This window comes from Oikopleura dioica, chromosome 2, assembly GCF_907165135.1.
Source record: "Oikopleura dioica chromosome 2, OKI2018_I68_1.0, whole genome shotgun sequence".
Classification (NCBI taxonomy): Eukaryota; Metazoa; Chordata; class Appendicularia; order Copelata; family Oikopleuridae; genus Oikopleura; species Oikopleura dioica.
Genome location: NC_137292.1, coordinates 4581829 through 4596515, shown reverse-complemented (window position 1 = coordinate 4596515; position 14687 = coordinate 4581829). Strand labels below are relative to the sequence as shown.

General features: G+C 39.5%; 5 protein-coding genes and 1 long non-coding RNA gene across 9 annotated transcripts; 4 read left to right on the top strand and 2 right to left on the bottom strand.

Annotated features, from left to right (window-relative positions):
- Window positions 1-22: 22 nt before the first annotated feature.
- Window positions 23-772, top strand: LOC145696601 (steryl-sulfatase-like). Its single transcript, XM_081773668.1, has 2 exons — window positions 23-336; window positions 379-772. The coding sequence occupies exons 1-2, from the start codon at window positions 23-25 to the stop codon at window positions 731-733; spliced, it is 669 nt and encodes a 222-aa protein (XP_081629794.1). The 3' UTR covers window positions 734-772.
- A 935-nt stretch (window positions 773-1707) lies between these two features.
- LOC145697782 (uncharacterized) lies at window positions 1708-4066 on the top strand. Its single transcript, XM_081774992.1, has 11 exons — window positions 1708-1966; window positions 2008-2147; window positions 2193-2283; window positions 2325-2485; window positions 2525-2593; window positions 2643-3318; window positions 3357-3442; window positions 3485-3644; window positions 3683-3799; window positions 3844-3910; window positions 3952-4066. The coding sequence occupies exons 1-11, from the start codon at window positions 1795-1797 to the stop codon at window positions 4064-4066; spliced, it is 1854 nt and encodes a 617-aa protein (XP_081631118.1). The 5' UTR covers window positions 1708-1794.
- A 29-nt stretch (window positions 4067-4095) lies between these two features.
- Window positions 4096-7937, bottom strand: LOC145698921 (uncharacterized). Of its 4 annotated transcripts, none has more exons than XM_081776158.1 (12): window positions 7847-7937; window positions 7152-7469; window positions 7037-7111; window positions 6174-6866; window positions 5532-6132; window positions 5340-5491; window positions 5197-5301; window positions 4725-4852; window positions 4582-4666; window positions 4413-4541; window positions 4246-4373; window positions 4096-4204 (listed from the first exon to the last, which is right to left on the bottom strand). In XM_081776158.1, the coding sequence occupies exons 1-12, from the start codon at window positions 7862-7864 to the stop codon at window positions 4147-4149; spliced, it is 2490 nt and encodes an 829-aa protein (XP_081632284.1). In that variant the 5' UTR covers window positions 7865-7937; the 3' UTR covers window positions 4096-4146. The 4 variants fall into 4 exon arrangements, with proteins under 4 accessions (XP_081632284.1, XP_081632285.1, XP_081632286.1 ...); XM_081776159.1 differs by having other exon boundaries at window positions 5340-5485; XM_081776160.1 differs by lacking the exon at window positions 7037-7111.
- Window positions 7938-9403: 1466 nt separating this feature from the next.
- On the top strand, window positions 9404-11308 carry LOC145696724 (uncharacterized). Its single transcript, XM_081773806.1, has 6 exons — window positions 9404-9573; window positions 9739-9934; window positions 9977-10146; window positions 10210-10362; window positions 10413-10707; window positions 10837-11308. Exons 1-6 carry the CDS (start codon window positions 9525-9527, stop codon window positions 10937-10939), a joined length of 966 nt encoding a protein of 321 aa, XP_081629932.1. The 5' UTR covers window positions 9404-9524; the 3' UTR covers window positions 10940-11308.
- A 166-nt stretch (window positions 11309-11474) lies between these two features.
- On the top strand, window positions 11475-13123 carry LOC145697020 (uncharacterized). Its single transcript, XM_081774155.1, has 5 exons — window positions 11475-11594; window positions 11747-11948; window positions 12009-12401; window positions 12445-12635; window positions 12686-13123. Exons 1-3 carry the CDS (start codon window positions 11543-11545, stop codon window positions 12220-12222), a joined length of 468 nt encoding a protein of 155 aa, XP_081630281.1. The 5' UTR covers window positions 11475-11542; the 3' UTR covers window positions 12223-12401; window positions 12445-12635; window positions 12686-13123.
- Window positions 13115-14627, bottom strand: LOC145697021 (uncharacterized). Its single transcript, XR_014133844.1, has 3 exons — window positions 14523-14627; window positions 14309-14373; window positions 13115-13219 (listed from the first exon to the last, which is right to left on the bottom strand). It is a non-coding gene; the product is annotated as an uncharacterized LOC145697021 (long non-coding RNA).
- Window positions 14628-14687: the final 60 nt, after the last annotated feature.

The following is a 14687-nucleotide window of genomic DNA, read 5'->3' as shown; positions in this document are numbered from 1 at the left end:
TCCCGAAAATTTTTATTGAAAAATGCCCTCTTGGCATAAATCGCTCATTTTTAAAACCTCAAAAAGCAATCAAATCAACAACACTTTAATCGTCCTCATGTCCGACAATGGCGCTGGAACCAACTACGAGCCCGTCAACGAAGCTCTCTACGGCCATACTCAAAACGCAATCGATCTCACGAACGGCGATCACGGCGTCCAAAACGTCCGACTGAAGGGAGGAAAGGGAACGAATTGGGAAGGAGGGCACAGAATGCCCTTTATGTGGTGGTATCCAAAGGGGTTCCCGGCGAGGACGATCGAGGATAAAATCGTTTCGTACGTCGATGTCTACAGGTAAAGCTCTGAAGCCTCGATTGGTTGAAGATATTTTTCTAGAACCCTTTCCGACCTGGTCGAATACAAGCCAAAATGCAACGAAGGCCCAGATAGCCGATCTCTCTTCCCGCTTCTCACCGGCGCTTCGGACAAAATCGACGGTCCTGAAGAAATCATGACTCATGCAGTCCACTTCGCTCCCCAGGCGATCCGCTGGCGAAAATGGAAACTCATGCCGAAAAGCAAAGAGTTCTACAAGATCGAATGCGACCCGGCAGAAGAAAACAACCTCTGGGACAAAGAATGGGCTCAACAAATGATCCAAAGATGGGGTGCCAAGCTCGAAAGTAACATTGCAAGAATAGACGAGCGGGAGGAAAAGACGAATTATGGTCAACTCGAAATCTGTATCTAACTTTTGTTTCTGCATATTTGTAAATAAAACATTTCATTTCAAAAAAAGATGGTCGATTTGAGAGTTGAAAATTTCAACAATGAATTTTGAAAAAAGAAGAATATTCTGACGCTATTTTTTCTTTTGAAATTAGCGGCTGAATATTGAATAAATTATAAAGGAAGTCGCGTAAACTTCAGTTTCGAAGAAGAACCAGATGTAAATTTTGAGTAAGAGAGAGAATGGTTTCCTGTTTTCATGTTTGCCGCGGTGGGATACCGTTTTTGCGGTCCAGTTTTGTCAGCTACATCGTTTTGCTGCTTCTCTACATCATCTTGATCGTCGTCGGAGGAATCGTTTTCTTGGAAATCGAAGGCGCTCCGGAACGAGAAAAATGCTTGGAGGTCGATCGAAATATTCGGGAACTAAAAGAAGCTGCGGAAAAACAACGGGAACAGGAAGAAGCGCTGCTAGGGAGAAAACGGAAGAGAGAGCAGCTTTTGCGACTTTATGACGGAGCAGGGGTTGATTTTTTCGAAAGCGCTGATCGAGCTGAAAGAAAACGACGGCAAACAGATGGATATGAAAAAATTGAAAGCTGTGAAAATTTTGACGAATGTTTTTTTCTGACAATGGGCGGCCCAGAAATGCACCCCAATTTCAATTTTGAGTTCCAATTGAGCTCTTCTCCTGAAGACACTTTTGAATTTCGATTCTTGTTTTTTGAATTCATCTTGCTAGAGGTAAATTAAATTTTTACTTACTATAAATAAACTATTAATTAACTACCCTATTTAGGTCAATGATCAAGGTCAGACTTCAGCATTAACTGTTCGAGTTAACGATGACTCTTTGATGATGAATTTATTCGATTTACCAGTTGATACTAACGATATGCTTTCACGATGGAAAATCAGGAGAGCATAAAAATTCATAAAAATTTTCGGATGTTTGCTAAAAATTGATAACTTTTTATAATCTTTTGATAAAGTCAACGCGCTGGAAATGATGACAATTACATTGTTAGTTTGTCAGTTGATGGGCAAGAAAAATTCACTCGATCGTTCTCTGGCGAACTTGATATGCTGTCTCTCGGCCCCCGTGCCATCGAAATCGAAAACCAAAATGCAGAATTTAAAATTTTCAATTATAACGTCATCAACCAGGAAATGCCAGAATCGGTCATCGAAGCCGAAAATGCAACTGAACCGTTTTCGCCTCATAATACCGATCGTCTCGAATTTCATCGAACATGTAGGCTCAATTGCGTTTTCATTCTTTTTACTTCTTTCAAGTCCGCGATACTCAGAAAAACTATTCCGGTCCGTCGATTCTTGATGCTGAAGTAGCTGAAGTTTACACCACCAGTTTCATCTTTCAAATCACCCAGATGAGCCTTCGTTTTCGACCAAGCGATAATCGGCGACGAGATATTGTTTGCTTCAAAATTAGTTTTTTTTTTTAATTAATGATATTCAAGGTCCTCGCAGTTGGTGATATAAACACGGATTGGTTCAACCGCGTTTTGCTAAAAAATCAAGTCTTGAATTCGAGCGACTTCAACGTCAATGGTTTCGTTTATTTTTATAGAGCTTGAGCTGATATTGTTTAGAAATCAAATTGATTCCTGATACAACAATCAACTCAATTGTCGAGCTGGATTTTATGATAAATTATCAATTCAAGCGAAACATCTCGCTTTATGAATACAAATCAATCGATTCGATAGACAAAAATATTTTTACTACGGTCGTTGACGAGCTTAATAATCAGGTCTGTCAAAGAAAAAAATTCTGATAAAAAACTTTCTAGCGTAAAAATGACACAGGAATACCAGTGAAAGCGTTGAATGAGACTGTGACTCGATTCACTGAATTAAAGGTTTGACTCTTTTTGTGAAATTTTCTTTTTTTTAATTTTAAAAATTAAGGACACTGCGACTGATTTTGGAAAAATCGCCGATCTCACATCAAATTTCGTCAATTACACCGAAACATACCTCCAAAAATCGGAAAACGAGCTGAAATCCTTCTTCCGCGAAATTTTCCACACCGATGACGAGATAGCCGGATACCGACTGGAAACAGACTTTATGCTTCTTCAAGAAAAGACGAAAAATAACGCGCTTGAGCTTTGGATCGAAATGCTTAAATTCAAAACGGAACGAGAAGAACTCGCGGACGAGGAGGGAATTTTGGACAAACAGAAAGACCTGGCTTCTGGAAACTTCGATCTTCTCAAAAATCTGGCGCTCGGGGACAGCCAAACTGAAGAAGACGCTGAATCCTCCTCCTCTCCTCTTCCTAAGCAGCCGAAACCGCCACACCCGACCGTGAAGAAACTCTTGCCAAAATTGAAAAATGAGAAGAAAACAAGAACAAGCGTGAATATGACCGAAGCGCTGGAAAATCTGAACTGCACAAGTGAAGACATAGATGAGTGCTTGGAGAACATCTCTTGTCCAAGCATTTTCGGAACTTATGTGAACGCGATTTTCTTTGCTTCTCAAGTTGCGACAACTGTTGGTTATGGTTCGACTTTTCCGGTCTCGGACAATGGGAAGATCTTTGTGTCGGTGTTTATTCTCATCAGCGTTCCTATCACAGGTACTGTCAAATAAAAATCATTCAATAACGATGTCCAGCTCTTGGAATGGCGATGTACGCTCAACTCTTCAATGAAAAACTTGGAGCTTTGAGAAAGAAAATTTTCGGCAAGAAGCCGTCCCGAGTAAACAGCTTTATTTTGATTGCTTTCTAAGCTGATTTTTAGGCAGTGCGAGTTGGGAGCATTTTTCTCTACCTAGCAATTTCAATCGTTATTCTGGGCTTAATCCAGTTGGCGATCTTTTATGACATCGAAGGGTGGGACATGGTCACGTCTATATATTTCATCGTTGTTACTTTGACTACGATCGGATATGGAGACTACGGTACTACCATTTTTAACCATCACAGCAAAACTGTTCAGAACCAACATTTCAAAAGCCAAAGCACATCGACACGGAAAATCTTCCCCAACCGAAAATCATTCCAGAATTCATGTTTCAACCAGAGTTCTTGAAAATCTACCGCTCCCTCATTGTCGGTAAGGGCTTCCCATTTTAATGGCTTCTCATCCTTGTTTTCAAGTTTGGATGTTCTTTGGTATCGCCTGGTTGGGTGCGATTTTTACCATGATCGTTGAAGAGCTCATCTCGTAAGATGAAATCTGAAGCATAAAATGCAACGATATTTTAGGCTCGCAGATAATTTCACAATTGAGAGCGAAGAGCTCAAATATGAGCCAAACATTTTTGCCGAATTCGACGACATAGAAAATGAAGAAGACGTAGACGAAAATTTAAAAGACTGAAAATACTGTCGCAAAATAAATGTAGCTTCATCAAATCGATTTTAATTACAGTATGAACAAATTTACACTGGCAAGATCTTTCAACTTCTGATATTGACGAAACATTCGCACATGTCGATCCCCTTGTCGTTTATTGCCCTTGAAACCTTTTTAAATACCATCCAAAAATGATGACAAACCTGATTGCATAAGTTCCCTCATCTTCTCTGAAAACTTCGTCCATATGAAGCGAGTAGTAAGTTCCCTTGACTTTGTATTGATAATCAACTCCATTTGGCAGGGGGATTTTATTATGATACCAGATCACCTAAACTTCTCGACACCTTTTTTTCTCTCCAAAACCTACTTTTGGTTGAGGAAAACCAGCGATAGAGCAAGTTAGTTTGAATTTGTCTCCCTCGTTTAGCGTGATGTCTTCTAGCGGCTCGAGGAATGCTGGAGATCCGTTCATATCATCTTCGTCAGAATAAGAATCCTAGAAAAATTAAGGGTCGTAGCTTCGATAAAAGAAAGACCTCTTCTAGCTCATCCATTTCCTCCCTTAGCTCGCGTTCTTTTGCTTCGATCATTTCTGAGCGTTCTTTTAAGGCTCTCGCCATCCTTAAAATAGAAATAAAAGATGATAAGGGTGTCAGTAAGCTCTATATTTGAAACAAACCTTAGTTCTTCCAGGCGTTTTTCTTCTTCCTCTCTTTGCATCTGCTGCATCCTCTCAAACTTCGAAACAGAATTCATCTTCTTTACCGGTTCTTTCGGCCGATGCTCGGTCATTTCGTACAAATGTCGCTGAGAATTGGTTTGCAATTTGAGTTCTTGCTCCGTTCCAGATGTTAATACATGAATGAATAAATCAATTTTCATATGGCAATGATGAGATATGAGATGATGTGTTTAACAAGGGCCTGGATCTTGTTCAGATCTCGGAAGCAATCGGTTTCCGCCTTGAGTTGTTGATCGCGCGCGTATTTCAAACGCATCTGATCCGCCGAGCTCATCGCGGTCGACATCTCGAATGGCAATGTTTTAATGAAAATATGAATGTAAGAAAAACAAAACAGACAGACCAAATTAGAAAAACTTTGGACTCCAAAGTTTCATAAAAATCATGTTGAAGACATTCAAACCAAAACCTTGTCAAACGAAAGCTGTTGCTTGTTCAATTTTCCGGGCTCGACGATGATTTTTTGAGCCTGATTCTCCTCTTCTTCCTCAGATTCTTCATCATTCCATTTTTTCTTAAAAATATGTGAATCGTTTTTTTAGAGAAAGAAACCTGGAGCTCTTCAAGTTCAGCCTGCATTTGCTTCATCTTTTGATCTTTCATTTCTCGCTCGATTTCTAGCTGTTTCTTGAGCTGCATCTTCTCGAAATCAGTCGTGAGCTTCTTTGGAGCTGATTTTTGAACTTCTTCTTTCTTATCTTCACCTACAATTTTGAACAAGAAACGGTCAAAGAGGACTCTTACCATTCATTTCTTCCTCTTCATCGAATTTTTCGCGCTCTTCCTCCATCCGATCTATCTCAGCTTGAAGATCTTTCATCCTCTGCTCTTGAAGCTCCTGAAGTCTCTTCTCTGCCCTCTGTTGTTCAAGAGAATCGAATTGGGTCTTCGAAGAATCGAGTTTTCCAACAGCAACTTTACTTTTTTCCTCCTTTGAGTTCGGGAGGACATCGAATTCGTTTTCCATTTCTTTTCTTTGAGCTTCGAAAGCGACCATTTCCGCCTTCAGCGTTTTCATCCTCTCGAGTCTTAACATTTCCGCATCTCTCGCAACTTTTTCATCAGCGTTTTTATCGAATTTGACCTTGCTCGCGTCGAGTTTTTTGACAACCGGTTGGTTTTCTTCGCATTCTTTTTGCTCCGAAAGAAGATCTTTCATTTCGTTTTCCATCATTCTCGCCTTGGCTTCGTTGAATTGACGAATCTCATCTTTGAGTTCGCGCATTTTTTCTTCGGCAAGTTTTCTTTCGGACTCTTTTTCAGATTCGGCAAAGTGTTTGTCGAGATTGAGTTTGTTTGAGTCGAGTTTTGAGACATTGACGGTGGCTTTTGATTCTGATCGCGCCTTAAAAATATCGATAAACGAAGGTCTAGTCGGTAAAATACCTGAGTTTCTCGCTGTCTGTAATCCTCTTCCTGATAGGCCTTCGATTGCTGCCTCAAATTCCTGAACTGCTTCATCCTGCCTTTCATCTCCTCTTCCAGCTCTTTTTCTTTCGCCTTGTTGTTTTCATAAACAATCTTGTCATAATCCAGCTGAATCTTTCCCACTTTCACTTCTTCCTTCCTCTCATTCGACATTTCTTCAGCAACATCCTCGTCTTCTTCGGCAAGTCGGGCTCGCTCAGCTGCGAAGAGCTTTTTGTCGGCTTCTTCTCGTCTTCTCCGCTCTTCTTCAGCTCGTTTTCGAAATTGCTCGTCTCGCTGTTTTTCCAAATCAGTCATCGTCAAGTTTAACTTCTTTGGCACAACTGATTTTCTTTCAACTTTCTGATTTTCCTCCTTGATTTCATCCTCCTCTTCGTCTTGCAGTCTTTCTCGCTCAGACGCCATTCGCTCTCGATCTTCTGCTTCTCGTTTTTCTCGCTCGAGCCTAAGTTTCTTGAGACGCTCTTCTTCCGCTTTTTTGATGAGGTCATCTTCGGAAATTTGAAGTTTTTTCGGCTTCGCGGTGTTTTTAACCGTTCGGCGTCGGGTGGACTCGCCGGACTCGACGAGGGCGAGTTCTTTTTCGAGCTCTTCTTTTTGGAGCTTTTTCTTGTCTTGGGCGTCTTTGGCCATTCGTTGCTTTCGTTCGTTCTAGAATAGGCCATGAAAAACTGTAATAGAAGATGAGATTTATGATTTTTCCGTGAAAATGAATCAGAAATTATGGCAGTCGAAATGAACATTTTTCGCTAGTTTTGGAACTTTTGGAATGCAGCTCGAGAATGAGGGATAAAATGGGATGAAAATTCACTGTAACTAACCGAGAAAATCTGTAATTTTGTCAGGATGTTAGCCGAGCTAGATCCCTTTGGAACTTGATGAGCTGCTTTCAAAATCTTCAAAAGACTAAAAATTTTCTAGAGCCTTCTTTCCTACCTTTGCCCTCTCATCTTCAGCTTTCTTTCGATCTTGCTCGACTTTGTCCCATCTTCCCTTGACCGAACTAATCGCAATCGGAACAGCATAGCTTTTTTCAACAACTTTTGGCTTTGGAGTTGTGTCTTCGTCGGAGTCGCAGATCGCGTTGATTTCTTGCTGAAACGCTTCGAATTCTCGGCGTTTCTTTTCTCGCTCGAATTCACGAGCTCTTTCGGCTTCTTGACGAGCTTGTTTCTTCGCTTCTTTCTCGGCGAGTTGCTGCTCGAAACTGGCGATGAGGTTGTTTTGCTCGGCGTCAGCGGTGAGTTTCGACTTCTGAAAAATGATATTCAATTGCTTAAATTCATCTCTAAAAACCACAAAGAATTTTTTTCAATTCCAAATTAACATCTGCGATTTTATCTCCTTTCCGCAAATTTCAAAGGGATAATAATTAACGAGATCTAAAAGATCTTAGAAAATCTGTCTTACTTCATCAGTTTTGATCTTTCCATCTTGAATGCAGCTGCTTTATCATATAAATTAATGAAAAATGAAAAATCTTCATCTTCCCAAAATGAGGCAAAAATGAAAAAGAAAAAGCAGTTAAAAGAAACTTTTCTGTTTTATTGTTTAATTTTCTTCATTTTTATTAAAAAATGTAAAAAACTCTGCGGCAACGTAGAGATTTTGAATAAAGTTTTTGTAATTACCCGTTGCCGACGATCCATTTTCAAGAAATGATTTTCTTATAAACTCTCTTCTTCAAAATCGCAGGAAAAACGCGCCAAATTTACTTGCAATTCACTGAAGGCGAGTGCTCTTATCAATTTTCGAGCAAAGGTATGAATCAGCTGCCGTGACTGTACTAGCAAGTGCAAAATCTTTCGCACAGGCGCGCTACTAGGGCAACCTATTCAGCCCGGCTCAATCAGACGCATAACGAAAAAAAAATTGAAAAAAAGATCATTTTTTCAAATTTTTCATAAGTTTTTGAGAATTTTTTTGATTTTTCCGAAATTCTTGCTATATTTTCGTTAATACTGTAATTAAAACAACTGTAGCTGCTGTGTGTAACCGTTTTAGCTCGTATTTAAAACTGCAGGCCAATTAATTCAGTCTATTTTGCATCAAGGGATGAGGAAAAAGGAAAACGGAAAGCGAAATTATTGTTCCAAACAAAGATAATTTTAGCTAACAATTTGCTGGTGCTTATTCAATTCCGATGTTGAGCCGATCAACAAGATAAAAACACATCAAATACTTTGTTCACCAAAACGGCGAAGCACTTGATTTACGAAGAAACCCCAGTTCACTATCTCTGAATTCCTAAATAAATTCTGAAACTCTGCGCTGGAATTTGGTCTTAATATTATTGAAACGAGTTTCGATATCATTAAAGTAGTCTCCTCGCCAACACAATTTATTAACCTTTTTAACCCGCCGCCGTCAAGGGCAAATTGATTCGTTTTAGACACAGTTCTGTGATTTTCAAGAAAATTCGTCATCTTTAAGAGATCAAGAGTCAGAACTTTTAAATAAAAAGATACACTATAAACTTCCATAAATTCAATATAGTCACGTTCACAAGTTCGCGCTAACCAGTCAAAATAACTCAAAATAATCGTTGTTAAAACTAAAAGCATCATTTTATTTTCAAATAAAAAGCATGTTAATAGACAGCCTTTACTGTAATAAAAAAAATATTCATTCATTTCTTAAATCTAGAGTCTAGGTTCTAGACACCAGAAACCTGAATTATGATAGAAATATAAAGAGTTTTCACAACTTATTAGTTTTGAGAAAATTTCAGGAGTTTTGTTAAGAAGAAAAGTACGTAGGAGAGCTTTATTATTAAAAAGTAGACTTGGCTCGGAGAAGCTTGCCTGAAACAGATTCTTCAGATTTTTAGCCACTCGGATCTCCATTCAGAACCTGACTCAAATTTTCCACGCACGAATAATTCACGTAAGACAGAGTTCAAATAATTGTCTTGTTATTCAATCAAAAATTATCTTTATTTAATTGAATTCATAATAGATGTAATTGAATTGTGGGGAAAAATAACGAATCGTTAATTTCAAGAAAATAATCATTGATTAGGAAAAACAATAATCTTGCTTGGTGAAGTGCGTAGAAAAGCAGGGTTGAAGCGAATGCTTACGCCGTTAGATTGTTTAGATGGTCAATAGAGTTTTTCTCGTGAACGGCGTTCTAGTGTTTTTGTATTGCGGCGCCACACGATTCGGATAACCATTTTCGCTTTTTAGCTTCATTCCTCAAGCTCTGTTTTTCTCTCCGCCGAAATAAGCGAAAAATTTTCAAAGTAATATTTTCGCTATTTTCTTTTCTTAGAGCAAAACAAGAACAAAGAAAAAAACAATAAGAAAAATGAAGATATTTCAGTGCTTAGCCGTTTCTGCCTCAGCCAATCTTTTCGGTAAGCAAAAAAAAGAGAGATTTTTTTTTTGAACAAAAAGCCATTTTTTTGGCGGAAGAAAAAACCGCTTCTTGCGGCTGATTTTGATGGAGTAGAAGAAAGATTTTGGTAGATTAGTTTCCTGAAAACACTCTCTGAAAGGAACCTCTAAATTGAAAATTTAAGACGACGTCATGGCAAACTACGAGACTCGACTTGAAAGAAAGCGTCGCCAGGCTGAAGAACCCCCAGCTCTTGAAGTACCTGGCTGTGAGGAGGGAGAAGTGATGTACGATGGAATCTGCTTTGAAAATACAGATGAAAACATCAACAAATTGCTAGAGATCCAAGAAGCTGATCCGGAGAAAAACTCACTTACCAGGTAATTTCGAGTGATTTTACTTTCATAATAAATGGTTTTCAGGGCGATCTCACAGCATCAGAAATGGACGATGGTCCTTGCCCGACTTTTGTTCGGAAGAGATGGCCACGATGGCGTCCGAATCAACATCGATCAAGTTTCGCGAAGAATGTTCAACTATGGTTGCCACTGCTGGCCCGACTACCCAGAGAACAAAAAGCTCAACGGAAAAGGTAACCTTGCAACAGGGCCCTTTCCTCGCCGCAAAGGACACGTGTCCTTAATTTTGTCTTCAGGTCATCCGATGGACAAGCTCGACGAAGGCTGCAAACACCTGAGAGATTGCCACATGTGCTTGAGAAACGAGTTCGGAGAAAATGAACAATGCGATAGTGTCCATACACAGTACTGGGCCCGATTGAAGGATGGAAAAGTTTTCTGCAAAGATCGTAAGTTTATCTTTTTCCGATCTTTTTCGGAAAATAATGCGATTTTTCAGCCCAAGGAACTTGCAAACGAAGCCTCTGCGAATGCGACAAAGTCTTCGCAATCAATTTCGCGAATCATTGGGACCAGTGGCAGGCTGACAACGACAACTTGAAACAAGCAGGAACATATGACTCGATCTGCCACCGCAATGGACCGAGAGCGATCGGAGCGGCTGATTCTAGTGCTGATTCTCTTGCTCTCTTCTCCGACGACGGTTCCAACGGAGGAGGCTCAAATGGAAAACTTGAGTCTTCTTTTGATGCCTCAGCAAGCTCTTCTAGCAGTGCTTCCAGCAGTTCTCTCAAGTAAGACCATATTCCTTCCCCCTGATTGGTCGATCAAAGAACGGCCAATCAGGAGGCTGATGGCTCGATGAATCATCCTAGAAATCCACTGAAAGGCTCACTTTGCATTGTATCTAAATTTTTCTTCAGAACTCAATGCTGCGGAACCTACAACACGAAAATCATCCCTTACAATCCGAACAAACACATGTGCATGGACGACAACAAACTCGTCCTTCTCTCCCTTCTCTAAACCCCATTTTGACTTGCCCGGATACTCCCGGGCGCTTCTGTGATACCACATTCGTTCATTTATTGACAACGTCTGCTAGACACGCTTTTAACCGCTCAACCAATATTTTGGAGAGAGAATGAGTTGAAGCTGGATTTCTTGTTAGTTGAATATTTTTCATTTCTGCTGGCCTTCATTTTTTGAAATAATTTTATATAAAAAGGACCCAAATATTTTTCTGGAAAGAAAAGAGGGTCCTGAAATTTGTAAATAAAAAAAATATCATCTTATATTAAAATTGACTCGATTGAAAATTCAAGTGCAAGATATCTCAACACTTTTCTTCTCCAAATATTTAAAAAAAAAACTTCTTTTAACTTCAAAATAAAGAAAAAATCCTCAAACGCAAAGTGCAAATTCTAAACTTTCCATTCATTTTCCGCAGGAGGGCGCGCGCACCCTTGTTGATCATGAAAACTCACGAACGGCGCCCGTGATTCCGAGCACGATTGTTTTTAAACTCGATATTTCTGGAATTTCAAAACAAAATTTTACATTGAAATTTTCAAATTGACAAAAACAGATCTTCATTTTTTAATCGAAAAAAAAAGTTTGAAAAGAAAAATGAGATTGTTGGCTTCATTTTTTGCTTTTGCCGCGGCGACAGATGTTTTCGGTAAGAAACCATAATTGAATTTTCGAATGTTTCAAACTGGTGTTTTCTGTATAAGTTTATTTGAGAAATAATAAAATAAATTTTTTAAACCTAAATCTGATCCATATTTTAAAGCAGAAATCGATAACCCAATTATAAAAACCAATTTCTAGAGGAATCAGTTCTTTCCCGAACAAAGCGACAGGCGGAAGTCGAGGAAGCTGACATTCCATGTGACGCGGGAGAGCTAGAATATGACGGCGTCTGCTATGAAGACTCCGAAGAAAGCAGAGAACTCATCGCGGAGCTGTCTCAATTCGACTCTCCTTTATTCAGAACTGGCCGAGGAAGAGGCCCAGGTGGTCCAGGAATGGGCTCATTTGAAAAATTTTGAGACTAAAAGTATTTTTTTTTATGAACCCGAAAAGGCGAAACGCGATCAAAAAACCGCTCCCAGAGGTTGACTCTTTTGGTTTCCAAGCTGCGAAATTCGGATGCGGCCAGAATGCCTAATGGAAAACCGATGAAGCCGGCGCTCTTTTCTAAAAGGATGAACAATTACGGCTGCCACTGCTGGCCCGATTATCCACTCAACCAGAATCTTTCTGGACAGGAACAGTTCCAAAACCCCTCAATTCCTTCGAACTGAGCCGTTCTTTCTTTTGAACTTGAAAAAGGGAGCATCTTTGGACGCTATCGACTCATCATGCCACGAGCTTCAAGATTGCCACACATGCCTGAAGCAAGAATACGGAGCGGACGCTTGCGACCCTGTTTCTACCCGCTACAAAGCCAGGCTCATCAAGGGCGAAATCGTCTGCATGAACAGTAAGGCCCCTTCTTCCTCCTTTTCCTCACCGTTTTCCCCTAGGACCAACTGGCAAACAAGCTTGCAAGAGAAATCTTTGCGAGTGCGACAAAAGTTTTCGAATGACTTCGCTGCTGCTTTTGGCGTCTGGAGCTTAGAATACTCGAATTGAAGGAAAAGAACATATACGATGATTTCTGCAAAAAGCCGAAAAATGCTGGAAGAAATACGATGGAAAATGCCGTCTTTGTCAAGTAAGAAATCAAACCTCACCTTAACCCTAACCCTAACTTCCTTTCTTCAGGGATTCTTGCTGTGGAACCTACCCAAACATCAAGCCATATTCTTCCCAAACTCACGAGTGCGACGGCGTCAAAGTCTTCCGAAAAGACACTTTATAAAGCTAACAAATCCTTTATTTTAAATTTGCTCATTTTGAAATTGTTTATAGACATAAACTAATCATGAATTCAAATTTTAGCCACACTTCGTTCAAATTCTAATTTTATGTAAATACTGTAACTCTCAAATTTATGCGCTGGTCACGTGATATTTGACAGTTTTTTGCTCAACACAAAATTTATCGAAGCAAACAATTTCTGGCCAAGTGAAGAAAAATTTTGTGAAAAAATCTGCAAAAAATCTGTTTGAATATCCCTCCTTGCTTTTCTATCTTTTTGTTTGCTGTACATAACTAACTGCTGTATCAGTTTTTATAAAATAAAATCTAAGAAAAAAGAAAGATGATTTATTTGTAAATCAGTTAGAAATCGCCAGTCAGAATGTCTCGGTAGAGGTAAAGCATGAAAACAGCAACGATGGCCATAATCGCATAGTGCTAGAAATTCGTTAGAATTAGATGACGGTAGAAGATGGTTCTCATTTTGTTGGACCCCCATCAAGAATTGCGAAAAATGGCCTCCTAGAAGCAAGTAATTCTCCGAAATTATCTGAGATACACCCTTAATTTCAAGATTTAGATCAACCCCTCGACTAAACTACAACACATACTATCCATAATATTTCCCATATTATCTCCACACAAAATTTTGGGATATACAGGCCGGTAAAGTCAATGTTGCTAGAAGCAAGCTTTTTGGGGTTTTTAGTTGAGGTACACCCTTAATTTCTTTTTCAAGATAAAGTTAAGGCCTTGAATAAAGTAAGTGTTATTCTGATATCGCGCCCCCCCCCCTTTCTCTTCCTTTTTTTCTAACCCTAGATGATTTCAAAAAACTTTTTGTGGGGCCGGAAATCGTAAAAAATCTGCAAGTGCAGTTTTCTTCAGCTCGTCAAGACGAGTCGAATGATGGGTTTAACTCCCGATAACTCTAAGGATTTACCGGTTTACCGGCTGGTTACCGGAAAATACGTTGTCACCGGCCGTTTTGTTCTAGAAGTGATAGACTAATGTTTGACACCGGAAATTGTTCCTTATAGTCAGTTCTCCTGCAGCCTAAAAGATGAAGGTTGTATCAATTCTCTGAAGAGAGTTATCACTAAAATACTATTTTTGGCGAAAATGGGACTAGAAATTAGGAACGTGCAGCAACAACAAAATTTTAGTAAAAATTACTGTTTTTAGTGATAACTCTCTTCAGAGAATTGATACAACCTTCATCTTTTAGGCTGCAGGAGAACTGACTATAAGGAACAATTTCCGGTGTCAAACATTAGTCTATCACTTCTAGAACAAAAACGGCCGGTGACAACGTATTTTCCGGTAACCAGCCGGTAATTAGTAATTCCTCACCAATAAAAAGTACTCTTATTTGTGGGTGCCCGACTAATACCGCCATAATTAGCCATAACGCCAAATAGCACCCTACACTTATCCTCTACTGATATCGTCCTTCTTATACATGAGTGTATGAGGGGCTCTTTATTACGATGAGAGAATGATGAAAGTTTCACCCGGCAAGCTTACCTTTGGTTCGAACTGTCCCTTTGGCTCTTCTTGGGCTGCCTGTCGCATCGTTGAATTATCTTTGTCTGAATTATCGTCAAATTTTGACGGCAAAGAATAAAAGTTGACTTTCTATCGTTTAACTGGTGAGAAACATTCGCTATTGAATGGAACTCGTAACCAGTTTCCGGCGCTGATTCAGCTTAAAATTTTTCTAAAATCATTTTTTACTCACCTCGTTTTTTTCGACTCTAGAAAAAAGCTGGACTGAGAGCTGTGTCTTCACAAGTCCTCTTCCACTATCAGAAGGAGAAGAGGAGTTTAAGTAGCTGTTTATAGCGCGTAAACTTAAGCCAAGCTCAGAAGCTCAAATGATTGATCGCAAGTTGGTTGCGACCAC

Excerpts from the sequence above, each read along its gene's own strand:
- LOC145696601 (XM_081773668.1), top strand. The coding sequence starts at position 23 with ATGCCCTCTTGGCATAAATCGCTCATTTTTAAAACCTCAAAAAGCAAT. Across the intron at positions 337-378 it reads TCGTACGTCGATGTCTACAG|AACCCTTTCCGACCTGGTCG; the intron begins GTAAAGCTCTGA and ends ATATTTTTCTAG.
- LOC145697782 (XM_081774992.1), top strand. The coding sequence starts at position 1,795 with ATGCTGTCTCTCGGCCCCCGTGCCATCGAAATCGAAAACCAAAATGCA. Across the intron at positions 3,443-3,484 it reads TCGGCAAGAAGCCGTCCCGA|GCAGTGCGAGTTGGGAGCAT; the intron begins GTAAACAGCTTT and ends GCTGATTTTTAG. Across the intron at positions 3,800-3,843 it reads CTACCGCTCCCTCATTGTCG|TTTGGATGTTCTTTGGTATC; the intron begins GTAAGGGCTTCC and ends CTTGTTTTCAAG.
- LOC145696724 (XM_081773806.1), top strand. The coding sequence starts at position 9,525 with ATGAAGATATTTCAGTGCTTAGCCGTTTCTGCCTCAGCCAATCTTTTC. Across the intron at positions 9,574-9,738 it reads TGCCTCAGCCAATCTTTTCG|ACGACGTCATGGCAAACTAC; the intron begins GTAAGCAAAAAA and ends TGAAAATTTAAG. Across the intron at positions 10,363-10,412 it reads AAAAGTTTTCTGCAAAGATC|CCCAAGGAACTTGCAAACGA; the intron begins GTAAGTTTATCT and ends GCGATTTTTCAG.
- LOC145697020 (XM_081774155.1), top strand. The coding sequence starts at position 11,543 with ATGAGATTGTTGGCTTCATTTTTTGCTTTTGCCGCGGCGACAGATGTT. Across the intron at positions 11,595-11,746 it reads CGCGGCGACAGATGTTTTCG|AGGAATCAGTTCTTTCCCGA; the intron begins GTAAGAAACCAT and ends ACCAATTTCTAG. Across the intron at positions 11,949-12,008 it reads CCAGGTGGTCCAGGAATGGG|GCGATCAAAAAACCGCTCCC; the intron begins CTCATTTGAAAA and ends AAAAGGCGAAAC.
- LOC145698921 (XM_081776158.1), bottom strand. Across the intron at positions 5,302-5,339 it reads CTGAACTTGAAGAGCTCCAG|AAAAAATGGAATGATGAAGA; the intron begins GTTTCTTTCTCT and ends CATATTTTTAAG. Across the intron at positions 4,205-4,245 it reads GAGGGAACTTATGCAATCAG|GGCAATAAACGACAAGGGGA; the intron begins GTTTGTCATCAT and ends AAAGGTTTCAAG.